The 17,864-nt window shown below is 41.6% G+C and overlaps 1 protein-coding gene across 1 annotated transcript in view; it reads left to right on the top strand.

The window, feature by feature from the left end:
* The window catches only part of ATP11C (ATPase phospholipid transporting 11C), a 112,945-nt gene that overhangs the window by 84,648 nt on the left and 10,433 nt on the right, over positions 1 to 17,864 (top strand). Inside the window, exons 17-27 of the mRNA XM_065410764.1 lie at positions 1,038 to 1,141; positions 2,156 to 2,337; positions 3,806 to 4,069; positions 4,862 to 5,036; positions 6,502 to 6,604; positions 8,911 to 9,056; positions 9,530 to 9,589; positions 11,223 to 11,350; positions 14,223 to 14,358; positions 15,763 to 15,828; positions 17,217 to 17,320. Coding sequence (XP_065266836.1) covers positions 1,038 to 1,141; positions 2,156 to 2,337; positions 3,806 to 4,069; positions 4,862 to 5,036; positions 6,502 to 6,604; positions 8,911 to 9,056; positions 9,530 to 9,589; positions 11,223 to 11,350; positions 14,223 to 14,358; positions 15,763 to 15,828; positions 17,217 to 17,320 — 1,468 coding nt within the window. The remainder of the gene's footprint in view (positions 1 to 1,037; positions 1,142 to 2,155; positions 2,338 to 3,805; positions 4,070 to 4,861; positions 5,037 to 6,501; positions 6,605 to 8,910; positions 9,057 to 9,529; positions 9,590 to 11,222; positions 11,351 to 14,222; positions 14,359 to 15,762; positions 15,829 to 17,216; positions 17,321 to 17,864) is intronic.

Below are 17,864 nucleotides of genomic sequence, written 5' to 3'. Positions count from 1 at the left end.
TGAGTTCTCAGCTCTTCTACAAATCAAGCGCAAGGATCTCAGATTGAGCATCTAGGAAATAAGCAACACACAATTTGTGACCACCTGTGAAAACCTTGGTTTACGTGACTTGTTTAGTGTCACCTAGGACGATGGCAGAGGCGGGGTAGAGCCCAATTCCCCAGGGCACTGTTAAAGCTCCTTAACCATGAGACCTTCTTGTCTCTTCCTGCAGTCCCTTGCCTCAGTCGCACACTTTCCAGCTGCTGCAATCAATGAAACAGGGAACCTACAAACAATAGCCTCCTTCACTACACAGCCCTGATTCATCCCCATAGCAGGGTCCCATGCACTGAATATAGATGGGGTCCTATGGAAAAAATACGTGATCACATAATTAAAGGCTGTATCATAATGCATACGCACAAGAGGGCCGAATTAAGGTGACCTAATTTGTCCCATTCCCTTTCCCCCCCACGCCCTTGGCTCTTGTCCCCTCTGCATTCAAATTAGGCAGCTTACTCCTCCATGCTGCCTAGATCCAGCAGGGGGGGCTTTGAGAGCATCGGAAAGATGGGGTTCCCTACTCTCATTGCTGGTACCTGGCATGGCCCACAGCAGCAGAGAGCCGCAATGGCAAGGAAGGGTGGTGATGCTCAGCTCCAGGGTGAAGTGCGCCCAGCGCAGAAAGAAACTTTGGGGAAAGATTCTGTTCCAAAGGCACTAGAGCTTTCGTTCTCAGAAATGGCTGAAATATTCAAAAAATTCAGCCTGAGGCAGACATCCACAGCCTGGAAAACTGCAACCCAAACGGTTAGCGTTTGGCAAAGTTATAAGCAGCTGAAAGCATGGTCTTATACTGGGGCTTGTCGTCCTTAATAATAGGTGGCAACCTTGATAGCGTTACCAGGCATTACCAGCCCGCCCTATAACAGCTCCATTTGCAATCTTGCCATATTTCTTCTTTCCAGCTAAGTTTACGGCACATTGAAGACAATGGTCTTTAAATCTCGCATCACATTTTGAATGCTTCAATCTTCTTTTTAATTCTGTTTTAGGAAAGTTCCTCCTATTCTGTAAAGGAGCAGACTCTTCTATTTTTCCAAGGGTGCAACAAGATGAAATACAACAAACTAAAGTGCATGTAGAACGTAACGCAATGGTAAGCGTGTACACGAAACTAGGTTTGTTCTTGTTGGAAGGGAAGCCTTTCTCCGAAGATAAAGCTCTGACCTTGGGTTGAGGAAAATGTGAGCTTTAGTTCTTGTTGTTTTGAAGTCCATGTCTGACTTGTTTCCTTTTCTGTTCTTCTGGCTTCCAACTTTATTTAACTTCAGATCTACTTATTCGATCCTGATTCCTGTAGGATCTGATCATCTCCCAAGGAGTTAAAAACAGCAATAACAATAACATTTTCTGTCTTTTTTCCTTTCTAGCCTTGTAGAGAAATCCTTGAATCAGTTTCTAGTTTCGTTTTGTGTGTGTGTGCTGTTTTGAGAAGCATTTATCTAAATTGAGCTATATTGAGAAAAGAGGTTTATAGTTAGTTCTGAATGTGCTGAAGCTAGGGGCTTGTCTACACTACCGCGCAGGGTCGATCTAAGATACGCAACTTCAGCTACATGAATAGCATAGCTGAAGTCGACTTACTTGGATCTACTTACCACGGTGTCTTCATTGCGGTAAATCGATAACTTATGCTCTCCCATCGACTTCGCTTGCGCTTCTCGTTCTGGTGGAGTACTGGAGTCGACGGAAGAGCACTCAGCGGTCGATTTATCGCGTCTATACAAGACCCGATCTGGCGGGTAGTGTAGACAAGCCCTAGTATTCGTTCTTATCTCTTCTGGTTGGTCCTCTTCTTCTTATACTGCAATGTATTTTAAAACAGCCTTGTTTTACAATTCCGTATTTCTCGTGACCTTATTACTGCTAAAGATGCTCAATTCCACAGCTTATAATACATATTGTAATGTTCCATGTCCAAGGTTTGCCGTGTGTGGAGATTAATATATAAACAAAGAGGAAATGGTCCTTAAGATGTAGAATCACTTCTAACATTGGACCCAATCTTTGCAGGCACTGAGTGACCTATAGAAACAGAAAGTAAAAATTCTAAGGTAGGGGCTGTTTAAACGGTGTTCTTTAGTGCACATATCCACTTCTTTGTTTCAAGGATGGATATCGAACTCTTTGTGTGGCCTTCAAAGAACTAACTCAAGAGGACTATAAAAAAATTGATGAACAGCTCAGTGAAGCGAAAATGGCTCTACAGGACAGAGAAGAAAAGATGGCCAGGATTTTTGATGACATAGAGACCGACATGCATTTGATAGGGGCTACTGCTGTGGAAGACAGGTAAGATGGTGGCAAGCAAGCAGATGAAATATGAATGCTGTAGCTCTTCAGAACGGCGTAGCCTGTATCTCCCTCAGTCTGAAATTACCCTGAGAGTAATTTCAGGACAATGAGGGAAGGGTGGGTGAATGACCAACGTGAGACCACTGAGCAGCAGTCTGTGCCGTGATAGTCCACCATGGTGCTTATTGAAAGCTGTGGGCTGATCCTAAGAAGACGACAGAATGTCTAAAGCAATTATTTCATGGCACGTCCCACAACCAATTGCCTATTTGCTAAAAATATACTGGTTTAAACTGTAAGTACTCTTAACATTTTAATCAATAAATCCTACGTTTTCAGAAACGCATGCAGCATTGTGCCCCTAATTTATGTACCAAACTCATACAAATTCAGGTGCGGTCGCAGTAACTGTATGTGTAAATTAGGCTGTCGTTTATTTTTCACTCTGCGTTTTATGGTGCTAGTCAAAGAGTTGGGTGAAGTGACTGAATGGAGGACTACATTGTAATCCTGGCTCTAATGCTAAATCCCTCTGGACACGCCTACACAGCAAAAAAACCCCTCAGGGCAGCACATCTCGTGAGTCTGAGACTAGTCGGGCTTGTGCTATGGTGTTAAAAATAGCTGTGTAGACATTTGGGCTTTAGCTGGAGCTCTGGGTCTGAAACCCGCTCCCTTCCCCATGCTCTGAGACTCACTGCCTGTATTTTTTTTTGGAGGGGGGGGGCAGGGGGGGTTGCCATATAGATGTAACCTCTGTGACCTAGAGCAAATAATTTAACATCTCTGCCTCGTCTTTCCTGAATGTAAAATGAGAAAAGCTGTCAGCCTAAAGAGCTTTTGTGGATTAAATGGTTAACGTTTGCTAAAATAAATAAGGTTAATTAAGTGAAAATTATTGTTATTGGACCCATTCCTGAAGCCCTTCCTGGGACTAAGCACCCATCAGACTTTACCCCACACTCTGCCACAAAACTCCCATCTACTTTCCTGTAGGAATTTGTTCAGAGGGTGCTGCAATATAGTCAGACTTCTTTCAGTTTAAAGTTCATCTGAAAGCTGCCTTGCTGGGTGGGTTATTTTATTCAGCCATGTGCAAAGCGTGATACATAGCACTGGTGGTATTCACGTACGCTGGCAAAGTACTATGCTGGTTTCAGCTAGAGATGTCCCGGTTGGTACATAAGTCATTCTTTGGTAAATAGCATGTGGGTTTATTTGCTCCCAGTGGAAATTCTTAGCAATCTATAAGCCACACTCCTGTAGTGTGGCACTTTTGTCCCCCTCTAGTAGCTAGGGTGGTTTGTCTGCTGCCGCCTCTAGGTCATTTATCTGAGGCAGTAAAGGCTGACCTAGATCCTCCCCAGGCTCATTGTAACATGCACGAATCATTCTCCATGAATTCTGAGGGGAAATGGTATTTTTAAGGTAAATGAGATGGCTAATGTATTGCCTCAATGTACAGACTTCAGGAACACGCTGCGGAAACCATCGAGGCCCTGCAAACAGCAGGCATGAAGGTCTGGGTGCTTACTGGGGACAAGATGGAAACTGCAAAATCCACCTGCTATGCCTCCAGGCTCTTCCAGACAAACACTGAATTACTGGAGCTGACTACAAAAACGATGGGAGACGGTGACAGGAAAGAGGATCGATTACACGAGCTGTTGCTAGAGTATCATAAAAAGCTGCTGCAGGATTTCCCCAAAAATAGCGGAAAGCTTAAAAGGTGCGAGAGAGCATGTGGGCAGTTTGTGTCTGGATAACTGCCCTCGGTGAAGATGCTTAAAAGGAAGGGAAATGATTTTGTCTCGGTCCTGCAATTCCATGTATGCAGGGGAAGAGCTGGATTTCAGGGGGACTGCTTGTGGGGATGAGTGTCCCCCACCTGAATCACATTGCAGGATTGGGGCCTCTCTGCCTATAAACAGTCCCCTGCTTTCCTATTTCTCAAACATAACTGTGCAGTACTTGGGCATGCCCTATTTTTCCTTTTATATCCAAGCCGTTTGAGTTAATTGAGCACTCACGCACGCTGAGCACACGCACATTCACACACATTGAGCACACACGCACGTGCACACTCACGCACGCGCACACTCACGCACGCTGAGCACGTTTACACTCACGCACGCTGAGCACGTGCACACTGACACACACGCACACTCACCTTCGGCAACCAGACCTGTTTTCGTTTAGAAAGTATCGGGGGTAACCGGGTTGGTCTGGATCTGTAAAAAGTAACAAAGAGTCCTGTGGCACCTTATAGACTAACAGATGTATTGGAGCATAAGCTTACTTCATCAGATGCATGCACCCATGCATCTGACGAAGTGGGTATTCACCCACAAAAGCTTATGCTCCAATACGTCTGTTAGTCTATAAGGTGCCACAGGACTCTTTGTCACTTTCGTTTAGAAACCATTTCTTTGTTGCTCAGATAACACAGAAATGACTAAATTGACTTCTTAGAAACTTAAGGCTCAGACTTTCAAGTCGTCTTTTTCTGTTTGTATTCTAGGAGCTGGACGGTGAGCCAAGAATATGGACTGATTATAGATGGCTCGACGCTGTCGTTGATATTCAATCCTTCCCAGGATTCCAGTTCCAGTAACTACAAAAGCATTTTCCTACAGATTTGCCTGAAGTGTACTGCAGTTCTATGTTGTCGGATGGCTCCTTTGCAGAAAGCCCAGGTAGGTGCTGTCGGTACACTGATAGGGTCATTTTGCAGGAGGCAGCAGCTACAGTCTGTTTTGAGTGTTACTTGCAGCACACTTCAGTAGCTAAAACTACTACTCCAAACTTTCCAATCTCCATGTGTACAGAGGGGCTCCAAAATCCATATTTAGGCATCTATACACAGTGGTTTGATTTTTTTCAGAGGTGCTGGACACATGTTGCATGGGCTATAAGTCAGTGTATAACTTGGCCCCTGGACAGGCTGCAAGCTGGGGCAGCGTCTGTCTTCCAATACCTAAGCACAGACAATGCTCCAGAATGTATTTGCTCTAGATGCAAAAGATTCCCACCAGAAACAAGGCTAAGTGGTTACTCTACATGTGAGAAACAATTGTTCTGTACCTTAGAGTGAAGCTGTCTTGATGTAGACAAGTAAAACCTCTTAATTTAAAAAAATAAAATAAAATAAAAGGGAAAATCATGTAAGTATGAAAAACATGTACCATGCAACTGGACCTTCAGCAAGTTCTATCTAATTTCCTTTTCCAAAGGACAGATGCTACCAGAGGTATTTCAGCAAGTCTATTATAAACCCTCTGATGACTTTGATTTAACAGACTGTCTCCTGAACCACGAAATTTAACAAAATTCACTCATCTGACTCTTTTTTATTTTATTTTTTGGCTGTGTAGGAGCCTTTTCTGTGTGTTGGTGTATTTGTGCCACAGTCTTGTCTTTCATAGAGGTTTCTTGGAACTATTTTTACAAGCGCTTTGAAGTTCAACTCACCTATAAATAAAGGGACAGACTGATTGATCTATTTAATTCCATTCCAAGCTCTGAAAACAGGATTTTATGACTTTTCTGCAACAACTGATAGTATCAAAAAGGCCATAAACAGTGTATTTCCTGCACTGCTCTAGGTACATAGGATGTGTCACATGAAACACATGGGAGTTGCATCCTTGTAACTGGGGGCAGAGTCTGACATTTGGAATGGAAGGAAGGGTACCGCTGATTTATATCCCGGCATTTCAGCTCTACAAAGTTAATTCCAGCGCTAGCTCTTGGTGATGACCATGATAAAACTCCCATTGGCCTCAATGGGATTATTTCAGGCCTCGATCTTAAACGGCTTAAAAGAAAAAAGAGTTAAAAAATAGACCCGCTGCAGTTCGTGTGGCCGCAGTTTGATTGTGTTAACTGGAATTGGATCTAGTTGGGTGGGCTTTTAGGACAACTAGAAAATCCTCGCAGGATTTAAAATGAAGGCTGCACTGAATCTCAACCCTGTGTGAATTAGTTTGAATCACTTTGTTGAAAAGCCGACCTGACTTACTTTTTGTCAGCCAGAAAAAAACGTGTGTGTCTGTTGTCTCCTGGCCAGTACTGTATGTGCTGAGTTACTCAAGAATGCTTGAAAGAACAATTGACATTTGGACATTTCTGCTGACCTGTTGTCTATTTTAATTTTTGTAGATCGTTAGAATGGTGAAAAACACCAAGGGCAATCCAATAACACTATCAATAGGTGACGGTGCCAACGATGTTAGCATGATCTTGGAAGCACATGTCGGAATAGGTGAGAAATGTGTGGAAATCATAATACCTCAGTCTAGTACAGCTCTTTCCATCAATAGCTCTCAAAGCGCTTCACAAAGGAGGTCAGTATCATTAGCCCCTTTTTACAAATGGGGAAACTGAGGCACAGAGAAAGGCTGTGACTTGCCCAAGGTCACCCAGCAGGCCAATGGCAGAGCTGGGAATAGACCCCAGGTCTCTGGAGTCCCTTTCCACTAGGCCACACTGCCTCCTCATGAGAAGAAAATAAGTAAAATACAAAATAGATAGTACATTCTATGTCCTTTAAGCCTTGAAGTTGGGAAATAATGTATGGAAATGTAGAAGCTGATGGTTTCTTTACTTGATATATGGTAAAACAGGTTGTCAGACCCTTTAGTGCCCCATAGATACTTCTGAAAACTTTGCCCCAGTCTGTTTAGCTTGAAGACTTGCCTATTTATTGGTCAGTTGAGGGAGATGGTCAGTGAACACCTTTGCTTTCACATGGCCTGACCTTGCTTTCACATGGCCTGACCTTGCTCCCATTGCAGTCAATGACAAAACTCCCTCTGAATAAAGCAGGAGCCAGATCAGACCCATGAAGCATTAACACTAGATCCTTGATGCACTTGAAGTATCTTTAACCACATGGCTCTACACTCTCAGTGCAGCACCCAGGGATTTGCTAACTTCTGGTAACAGGGAGTGCCTGTCCAGTTTCCCACCGCTGGAAATATGAGAGAGTTGTGCAATAAAAGGTTTTTAACATGTTCTGCCTGAACCGTGTTCGCAAAACGAGAAATCAGTTCTTAAGGGTTTAGATTACAGGATTTTAAAATAGTAGTAAAATATAATAACTATTTCTGAATGCTAAAGGTTAAATTCTTGGCCCATTAAAGCCAATGGGACTTTTGCCCTTGACTTCAAAATAATCAGGATTTCTCCCTAAGAAAATATTTGCTTCTTTCTCAAGGTACATGGGAAACTTTTATTTAAAGCAAGATGCCGATTCATAAGTAAATAAGCTACATTTTCCATTCAGAAAATACAGGGCCCAATTCAGGGGTCATGCAAATCGCATGGATCACTTTGTCATACAGCAGATTTAAGGGGGGAAATAATGCTTTCACATCAATTTGGCAATCAGTATAAAATGAGCTCAATTTCAATGTCCAGTTGTTGCAAGGAGGGAATGTAGCAGTCAAAGTGACAAAGATGTGAGATAATATCGGTTCATTCTCGCTTTCTTGTGCCTTCTTCTGGCTTTTCCTGTTGTATCCCACTCAAGCCTAGTTCTGTTCCCATTGAAATCAATGGAGATTTGCTGTTGATGGCAATGGAAACAGGACTGGGCACCAGGTTAAACCAAATGTTTCTCTACTCTTCTCATCATTGCTAGCTTTGGGCCTGAAAACGTAATTGGATTAGCACCTAATTAGCCCAGCTGGGCTGAAATTGGCCTATATTCTTTAACTGGCTGTTTGTAAATTCATTGGAATGCGGTTTTGCTGGTTACAGCTGGTTGTAATTCACCACAGGGGATCAAAATCTACTTTCCAAAGATTGATTTCCAATGATGTTGATGTGTTTGCCCCTTTCTTATGACTGATCTCATGTTGGAACCAATCTGAGATTTTCTCCAATGCTGCCAGAGGTAGTAGAAACATTAGAGAACTTGAGTGTCACTGAGACGGGAAGGATGGAAGAGAAAAGATGGGGTCGTCCTTCCTGGCGATTGAAATGTCTCGTTGCCTCCAATGAATGGAAGTGTTTTCTCATACAGCTTCCTTTGTCATTCACTGAATGTACCTGTCGATTGAACAAAACCAGCTGTCTTGAGCTCAGCCATAGAAGGGGGGATGGCTTAGTATTCTAAGTATCTGCAGGGAAATTACTAGCATGCATGGAACTACGTGTTTACGTGCTGGCAAGGATGCAGGCAAAACTCAACTCCCACTCTTTAACCGTCTGATAAACTGCATTCCTTGCCGTTTATTTTGCTAGGACCTGCTGGATACGAACCTCAAAACAACAGACCTTATTGTTATGAAGGACAGTAATGATCCCATGGAGTGTTAGGATTTTGCTTCCTAGTTTAGCTGTCTGGGGCTCTCCGCCCCAGAATGGCACTGTTGTTTTGAATGGCAGTCTGCCTAGCACATTGGGATATGAAGGAAGACAAGTGCTTCCTTCATAAATCGGCGAGTCTTTTTTATATATTTATTGTCGTTTGGAAGGTTAAACTGTGTTGGCAAATCTAGTGGCTGGTCTGAATCGAAATTCCAGCACCTTGTAAATCGCTCACCGTATTTATGTGTCATTCAGGTATAAAAGGCAAAGAAGGTCGTCAGGCAGCAAGAAACAGTGACTATGCTGTTCCAAGGTTTAAGCATTTAAGAAAATTGCTACTAGCACATGGGCATTTATATTACGTGAGAATAGCACACCTTGTACAGTATTTCTTCTATAAGGTAAGGATTTACATTCAACTAACAAATGTCATTGAACACTATTCAGGCATTTTCCCCCTTTAATATTGACAAAGTCCACTAAAGTTTGTTTTGTAATCCTTTTTTGTAGTTCATTTTTCTTTGTAGCTTTAAAAATCTATATCATTAGTAATATAGTGAGTAATATATGTCTTACTGTTACGGGTTGTACACAATCTGTGTGTTAATCTTCTGCTGTAGGGCTTGTTCCAGTGCCAACTGTAAATATTAAAGCTGGATTGTTTGTCGTTCCATAGCAACAAAAAGATGGTCCAAAGAGTTTACAATTCAACTAGCATTAGCTTCATGTTTCATAGCCAGATTTTTAGCCCTAAATGTTTTCTATATGATAATACAGTAAATGTGAAGCATAATTCAGATTTATATTTAAAAATCAAACAGCTCTTAAGAACACAAGATGCTTCTCTACTAAAATCTGTCTCTAATTTTTCTAGAACCTTTGCTTCATTTTACCACAATTTTTATACCAGTTCTTCTGTGGATTCTCGCAACAGGTATGTTCCAATAACAAGTTGATAAAAACACACTCTAAACTGTCAGAAAGTGAAGTTCCGTAGTTGAGATTTGGTTTTGTTATCCTGCATGCTCTCCAACTAACTTTATCAAAGATGCCACTTAATGGAAACTGTAATCTAATTGCTAAGCAACAGATTTGGAACATTAAATATTTGCGGTATAACTTTAAAAAAAAAAAAAAAAAAAAGAAGTTCCAAACCGTTCTTTCCCTTTTTTCCAACCATGCACAGAGGGGCATTTTCCAAAAGTAACAAGAGAATGTTTTTAGAAAGTCTTGCTATTAACTCATGTTGACATCACTTCCTCTATTTTACAATAGTGTGGCTTTGTTCTTTTATATCTCCTTGTACTAAAAATGTCTCTCACAGGACTAGGTAGAGGAGCTTATTCCTTAACAATAAGCTTTAAAATAATGAACCCGTTGAGGATCTTGTCCCAAATAAAACAATGAACCTATATTCGACCTAGTCCAAATGGGTGCCTCAGCTGTGTAGAACTTTGTGCCCAGCTGTGTAGAACTTTGTGACAGGTGGGATGATGTGGCCATTAAAACAAAAAGGTCTTGGAACAACAGTTTTGGGTTCCTGTGCTCATTTGTGCATTTGTTTGTTGTCTCTGGGTTGCCCCAGGAGCAATCAGAAGGAAGAGCAAAACCATTCAGGCAATTGGAAAATGACTTCCATTGAAACAAAGAGGCTTTTCTTGGCCGTAGTCCCTGTCTAACAAGGAATCTTTCAGAGAGCAGGTGCCGAGGACAGAACATGTGTGTTTGTTAAAGTGGTCTAGGAGGGCTCAACGATATTAATTAGAATCCAAACGAGAGCAGCTGTTGACAAGGTAGGAAGTGACTGCTCTAAAATCACTTTGCCTCCTACCGTCCCATGCTGCACTCCTAAAACAATGAGTCCAAGATTTTAAACAGGCCACTTTAACTTGTTAATCCCATGGGCTCAACTGCTCTTTAATTACAACCTAAAAAGGCTTGCCTGACTGACAAAGCCTCCCATGTATGCTCGCAAGCTCAACTTTCCGGTGGCCCCCATTGAACCTGAGCAAAAAGACCGGGAACATAATGAAAGTGGCTGAAAGACTGTATTACATTGATACAAATTCAGCCACTGGTCTTTTTGAGATCCCTGCTTCTTGGTAATACTCAACCACATCACTCTTAGACTTCTTTTTGAGTTGCTTCTACACTAGACTTACCAGATCCCATATTAAAGGTGCAGAATGAGACTGCAGGGGGGGTGTTTGATTAACAGAAGGAACCTCATTTTAAATTTGGAATCTGAAAGTATCATTGGGCTTGATCCAGCAGCCATCGAGCTTGCTGGAAATTTGCCCTTTCACTTCAGTTTGGGCAGAAACAGGTATTTTGTCATTAAACTGTAACAGTGGTAAAGGCAAATACAACTTGCCTTTAACGCCGTTGCCTCCAAGCATGAATTGGGCTAAATTAGTCATTTGTTTGTTGCTTTGACAAGAATATGAACTGTCCTGTGTGTGTGGAGGGTAAGAATAGGAACGCTTTTTATCTTTTTAGGGGAAAATTTTTAAAGTAAACGGGGACTTTTCTGTAAATATTATTCACCCCCTTCTGCTGTTTTTAAGCCTCTGTATGATGCTGCTTACCTTACAATGTACAACATCTGCTTCACGTCACTACCTATCCTGGCCTACAGTCTACTGGAGCAGCATATTAACATTGAAACTCTGACCTCAGATCCAAGATTGTATATGTAAGTAAGAAAGGGTTTTGCAAGTTCCCACCATGCTCTTGCCGTTAACTTTCTAGCAGAGATTAAGGCTTGTTAGTAAGATTAATTTTGCAGCGTTTGCTACTGTTGATCTCCAGACACTCCAGTCCCGCAGGAGTGAACGGAAGAGTAGCGAAAACGCTCCGGTCCTTCTGTCTCTTGAGTGGAGTCTTGGAACTAGCGTGCTACTTTGAGGTCCTATGGCTTATTTGTAGTCATTTTGAAGGGGCCTTTATAGACTGGAGAATGCTACAGTGAATAAACAAGGCAGCGGCTCATTGCCGTATCTGTGCAAAGGTGTGCCATGCCATGACTGCAATTTCACTTTCCGTGGGAAAGGGAAAGTTAGGGAGCGTGCCCCTCTACTGCCGTGTCTTGTACAAAATGGGAATTATTCCTGAGTCAGCCAGTGACACGCGAGCAGGTGATGGGAGGGCGGAAGGCATGCCCTGATGATGAGAGAAGAGATGCACTCACTTACAAAGAGATGCATATTTCTGAGAGTCTGGCATGCGGGGAGCTAGATCCTTAGTTGGTGTAAGTTTATTCCCCATCCTCCCCATGTCTCCCTAGACTTCCCCCAACAAGGCTTTAAGCTGAAGACTGTGCTGTGCTATCAGTAGTCCCACAGTAGCTTTCGGGAACAAAGTATAAACATTGCTAGGGGAAAGTGCTGATTAATAGAAGTCTCTCTTTCCTGGGGGGTTGCCACCTTCCTTAGTAAAGGCTGTCAGAGAGCATATGTTTTTTCATGGCAGACCAAATGTATAGATTCTCCAATCTTCTCTGCCTCTCTCCCGCCCCATCAGCCGCTGGTGTGTACACACACACCTGGCACAATCCCTTTATCACCGGCTAAAAGAGGCACTTTTTTCTCGGACTCTCTTATTAACATACTGGCAGCACACAACTGATCCCAGTTTTCCTGTTGCCCATGCCCGCAAGTAAGCTGTAGAGATTACCATCCGCATTTAGAGCACCAGCAGTGAAACAAATTCAGGGTTGCTCTGTTCTTTTCTGTTTGGGTTCTTACACTGTGTCTATCACTGTGGTATTGGTGCACCTTCCTGTAGTGCATTAAGCTGTATGGCTGGCATCTGTCATGGTAGCAGCAACCTGTTCGAGCCAAGAGCCCTGGCCCAGAGAGGAGCCAGCTATCACTATTCACCAGGCACTAGTGTGGAGTCAGAATGTAATCTGCCTTAGATCTCTAAAAGGTAGCGTATGCAATGGACTTTGCCTGCTTTTGAAATGGGCACTCAAATGTCCTCTGCTACCCTCCTTCCATTTGGCAAAAGACCACGGCATGTTTTTAGACCCTTGCTGAATCCTGTGTAGCAAATGCACTCACCTGGCTGGCTAGAGAATGGTGAGAATACAAAGGGAGGCGAGCCTAAGAAAAACAAATTAATTTTACAAGACGCTGGCTCCAATTGAATCCTCGTGACTTTGCATGTGTGGCTGACTACAAAGTGACTGCAGTGCAACGGCTGTAGACGATGCCGAGTTGCTGCTCTGCAGAGCTTGAATGTTGAGCCACTATAAAAGTCCTGCGAATGAAAAAGTGCTGCAGGACATAAATGCAAAGACAAAACAAAATGTGCAGGAAAGAAGCACTGATGATTTTCCTGACCCCGAGTGTTAGCCCTGTTATGATACGACCTTCTCTCAGAAACACACATTACAGAACGGCTTCCTCCTTCGGCTTATTCTAGCATTGCCTTTGCCACATTATAATTGGACTGAAGTAAGCCTCTGTATTATAAACTATCATTATAGTTCAGTGCCACAGCTGTTTGCAGAATCCAGCCTGCTGGAAATTGAAGTAATACCTTTTTAGTTATAAGGGAAGAGGGGGGGAAAGTTGCTGTTTTTCACCTGGATGCTGTTTTTTTCCCCCCCTAGCTCTAGCTAACCCCCAAATCCCAGCAATAATAATAAAATAAAAAGACTATAAAAGCTTCTCTTGAATGAGGGGGTATATACTTCCTAGAGATTTTGGGAGAACCTGCTTTTTTCTGCCCACCCACTGTTACTTATAGATGGCAGTAATCAAAGCCTGCAATGCTTGGAATCTCTCCATTCCTAGTATATGTGCATTGTTCTGGGATCCTTTGGAAATGGACAAGAAGGAACAGAAGAAATGGTACACTGAGATATTCCACCAGAGGGAGCTCATTTCTACAACTTCAGCAGCAGAGCCTTCTGTGAAAGTGTCCCAGAGCCTGTAACTACTGTTGTTTAAGTGCCAGATCTTGTATTTAAATTAACCCCGCCCCAGAAAATCCAGCAAAACCCCCCATCTTCATGTACATTTTGCAAACAGTTCAGCAGGTTACTGTCAGCCCGAGCATTTTCCTTAACAAAGGAAAGGCGCTAGCTCCACGATATCTAGGATTAATGTTTCTGAACTTGAAGAAATTTACATTTTGAAAAATACAGATTAGGCAGAAGCAAATGGAGAGGGGCTAGCAGTTAATTTGATCATGTCAATGACTCCTTTATTACTGTCCTCCTTTAAAATTGAGCTGCTGGAATTTACAGGTGCTAAGTTGTGTAGTAGTTTTGTAAACACAGGAATAGAACAATAATGCAACCCGCTGTCCCCCGTTTGGACTGCGTCAGGATTTGAAGCTACTTCTCTAGAAGTGAAAGGGGAATGCATTAATCTGCTGAGCCACAGCGGTCATAGATTTCTGACGTCATTTGTGCTCTCTCTATAGTGAGAGATTTACTTTTGTGTCGCACAGATCTCGCCACCAAAATGAAGGGCCTGATTCAAACCCCATTGAAGTGAGTGGAAAGACTCTGAAAAAGTGAAAGTGATTTTTCTTGTCACTCTGTTTCTTGACAGGAAAATTTCTGATAATGCCATGTTACAGTGGAAGCCTTTCTTATACTGGACCTTTCTGGGCGCCTTTGAAGGACTTGTGTTTTTCTTTGGAGTTTACTTTCTTTTTCAAAATTCAACATTAGAAGATAATGGAAAGGTAAAAGAAAATAAAAATAAACCCATTGAGTATATTAGTGTGTGTGTGTTTCTGTACACTTTGTATAATATGTGTATGTATCAGTGAAATGTGTCTAGAGTCTTGTCTTATGATGTAGTCACGAGTTCCCTTAGTAGAGCAGGAATAATTTGAGATCTGTAAACCAAATTAGGAAAGATTTTTTTTTTTTTATTCTCTGTATGTGAAGCCTCTTCTAGCTTGCCATGTAAACAGTTTAGAAATGGTTATGTTGTCTAGGTACAACGACCCCATATACAAATGTGACTGCAGTCAAAACCATGAGACCATCTCGTACCTTAGGCTTCACACAAAAGTTTTAGGGGGAGTTCTGTGTGCAGAATGATAGCAGGATGAGGCCCATCAACTTCAAACCTTCTGGTTTGTAGTGAAACTTAACCTTGCCAAACGAGCTCTTTCGAAAGTTGATATTCGGAGAGAAGCTATTGAAATGTGGGTTGATTTCATGTAGATGTAAAACACGCATGCATAGAATGTTTGGAAAAGTTTTATAAGGTCCATTTTATAACACAATTAACCCACTGTACTGTGTTTACAACACCCTTACGTACTTCAAGGGTGGCTTTCTATAATCATTCTGATTCTATTCAAATGAATTTGATTTGCGCTAGTATGCTATGTAAATGATTTGAGAGGCTGAGTCTGCGTGACACTCTGAAAACGAGCTATGTGGCTATGTCTTGTTTTGTAACTACTTAGGACTGTAAGGACTGCTACCAGCAATTAATCATAATATCCATGTATGTTTGATTGAATCCTTTTTCGCTCCTATTAACTTTAATTTTTTTGCATTTTTAAAAACTTTTGCATTTCACTTTCTGTTTTAATGTATGCATCCAGATCTTGACAGCCTGTGGTAAGCATCTGTCCCATTCATTGCCGTCATTTGGATAAATATGCAGTATCTGCTTTTCTCTGTTGTGCGTAGTCACTAGTATCTGCAAACAAGCAAACTCAGAATATTCTAGTTTGAAAATATCAATCAGTATGTTCAGCAAATGGGACAAAGTTACACAAAAAGTGCAGCTACTGTGATGCTTTCCATGTTCTAAGAAAGCACAAACTGAGGAAATCACCTAAATACAGGTGGTCCAAGTGACTTACATTCTTGATAAACATGGATATCGGTAGAAGATTTTGTTACTGTCACAACAAGTTAATTGTTTGTATGGTACTGCATGGCATAGGAGTATTGTAATGGGCAGCTAGCTTTACAAGAGCATATGGTGGTGCATATCTTCGTATAGTCGACTCTAAAATAAATCACTCCATTGAATTTTACCCACTGTAGTTACTAAGTGTGTAGTTTGTTTTGTTTTTCCAACAAGACAAAGAGATACATGTGGCGATTAATGTGTTTTTCAGGTTTTTGGGAACTGGACCTTTGGAACTATTGTTTTTACTATATTAGTGTTCACCGTCACTCTGAAGGTTAGAAATGTCCTTTATTTTCAATATGCCATTGAAAGATTATAGCAGAAATAAATTGTGTGTACTGTAGTGTAAAATTATACACTTTATGCTAGAATGTATCAGTGACATTTATTTCCTGTAGGGTTTTGGATCTTTGATCCTTTTGTATATTTAAAATGTCCATCATTTCTTTACTGTACAGTGTAGCTCTCACAACTTATAGTCTCGTCTAGATTTTTCGTGTGTGGGTGTGTTCTCTCCCCTAGTACTTGTGAATTTGTTCTATTGCCTTTTCTTCCCTACCTTCACCTCTTGGGTTTTCAGCTCAGGAAAGGAGAGAGGGACAACCGAAAAATTTTCTTTACCCAGTCTTGGCACCAGTACTTTTCAATGAGTTGGAGCTCTGTCATAAAAATACACTTGCCAAATCATAATAATTTTAATAATTTGCATTGCAGTAGATCCCAAAGGCCTTACCAAGGATCCAGGGTGCGGTGAGCTGTGTGTTATGTACAGCCTACATTGGCAAAGGGTCAGTCTTTGTCCCCTTGTAGTGGTTAGATCAGGGGTAGGCAACCTATGGCACGCGTGCCAAAGGCGGCACACGAGCTGATTTTCAGTGGCACTCACACTGCCTGGGTCCTGGCCACCGATCCGGGGGGCTCTGCATTTTAATTTAATTTTAAATGAAGCTTCTTAAGCATTTTAAAAACCTTGTTTACTTTACATACAACAATAGTTTAGTTATATATTCTAGACTTATAGAAAGAGACCTTCTAAAAACATTAAAATGTATTACTGGCACACGAAACCTTAAATGAGAGTGAATAAATGAAGACTCGGCACACCACTTCTGAAAGGTTGCCGACCCCTGGGTTAGATTATGTATAGAGGTTTGAGTCTGCTACTGCCTGCTGGTTCATTACCTCAAGCAGGAAAGCATCATGTTGTTAGATCCAGCGGTCCCCGGTTTGTTCCCCACAGAATTCCCAGGCATCATTACAAATACTAGAACATAAGAAGATGCAGCCCCTTCATCAAAGACCTTACAAGAGTTTTCTGACCTATCGTTCAGAATAGCAAGTGGAGCATGTGGGAAGAATATACTCCCAACACAGTCATTTCCCGGATGGAGTATTGAGTGGTGTCAGGTTTTTTCAGTGAAGCCTTTCAGTGATAACTTAAAGCTCATCAGGGAAGGTCTTTTGTTGATGTTGTGCCAATGTGCAAATCAAGTATTCTCATTGTCAAACCTTTGCTAAGAGACAATTGACTAGTGAATTTAGACATGTACATGAATGAAAGGAGAATCTCTACTGCATGTGAAGGAAATTTGTGATATAAATGGCACTGGAGATACACTTTGTAACTAACTACTATTCCATTTGTTGTTTTCACCTATATAGCTAGCGTTAGATACTCGATTCTGGACCTGGATGAACCACTTTGTGATTTGGGGCTCCTTAGCCTTTTATGTCTTTTTCTCGTTCTTTTGGGGAGGAATCATATGGCAAGTATCTTTCTTCTTTCAGTGATGTTTTTGTTTTGTCTTTAGGTGAATGTGCAGTGCTTGCATTGTGTGAAAGAGACGGACAAATTCATGGGTGTGATGGGACTGCAGGAATCCAGGGATTGGGGGTTATGTTGTTAATCTAAAATGGTAGATCCCTAAAATCAGTAAATAGTTTTAGTATTAGATGCTGATTAATATACAGCAAATAGTGCAAACTGCATGGAAGAAAATCATCAAGAAGCAGACTGAGATTGAAGTTGGTACTTCTGCTAATGTGAAACCATCTTATTCTTTGTTTCATGGCAACTGCAGTAATATCTAACTGCTGGGGATGTTTTTTGTTTTCTGTTTTGTTTTGTGGTGGTGGAATTAGTGATTCATTATCCTTTGAGATAAGTCAAGGAACTCTTTCACTGTGTATTAGCAGAGCTTGTAAAATCAACTTGCTTGTGGTGATAGTACTTGCTTGAAACAGCTTTCTATCAACCTGTACAGAAGCAAAGCTTACCTTTAAAAACAAAAATGGAGTTTCTAGCCCCTA

The sequence above is a fragment of the Emys orbicularis genome, chromosome 9 (assembly GCF_028017835.1).
Source record: "Emys orbicularis isolate rEmyOrb1 chromosome 9, rEmyOrb1.hap1, whole genome shotgun sequence".
Lineage (NCBI taxonomy): Eukaryota > Metazoa > Chordata > Testudines > Emydidae > Emys > Emys orbicularis.
Note: the sequence above shows the minus strand (reverse complement) of the source record. Positions and strands in the feature narration are given on the sequence as shown.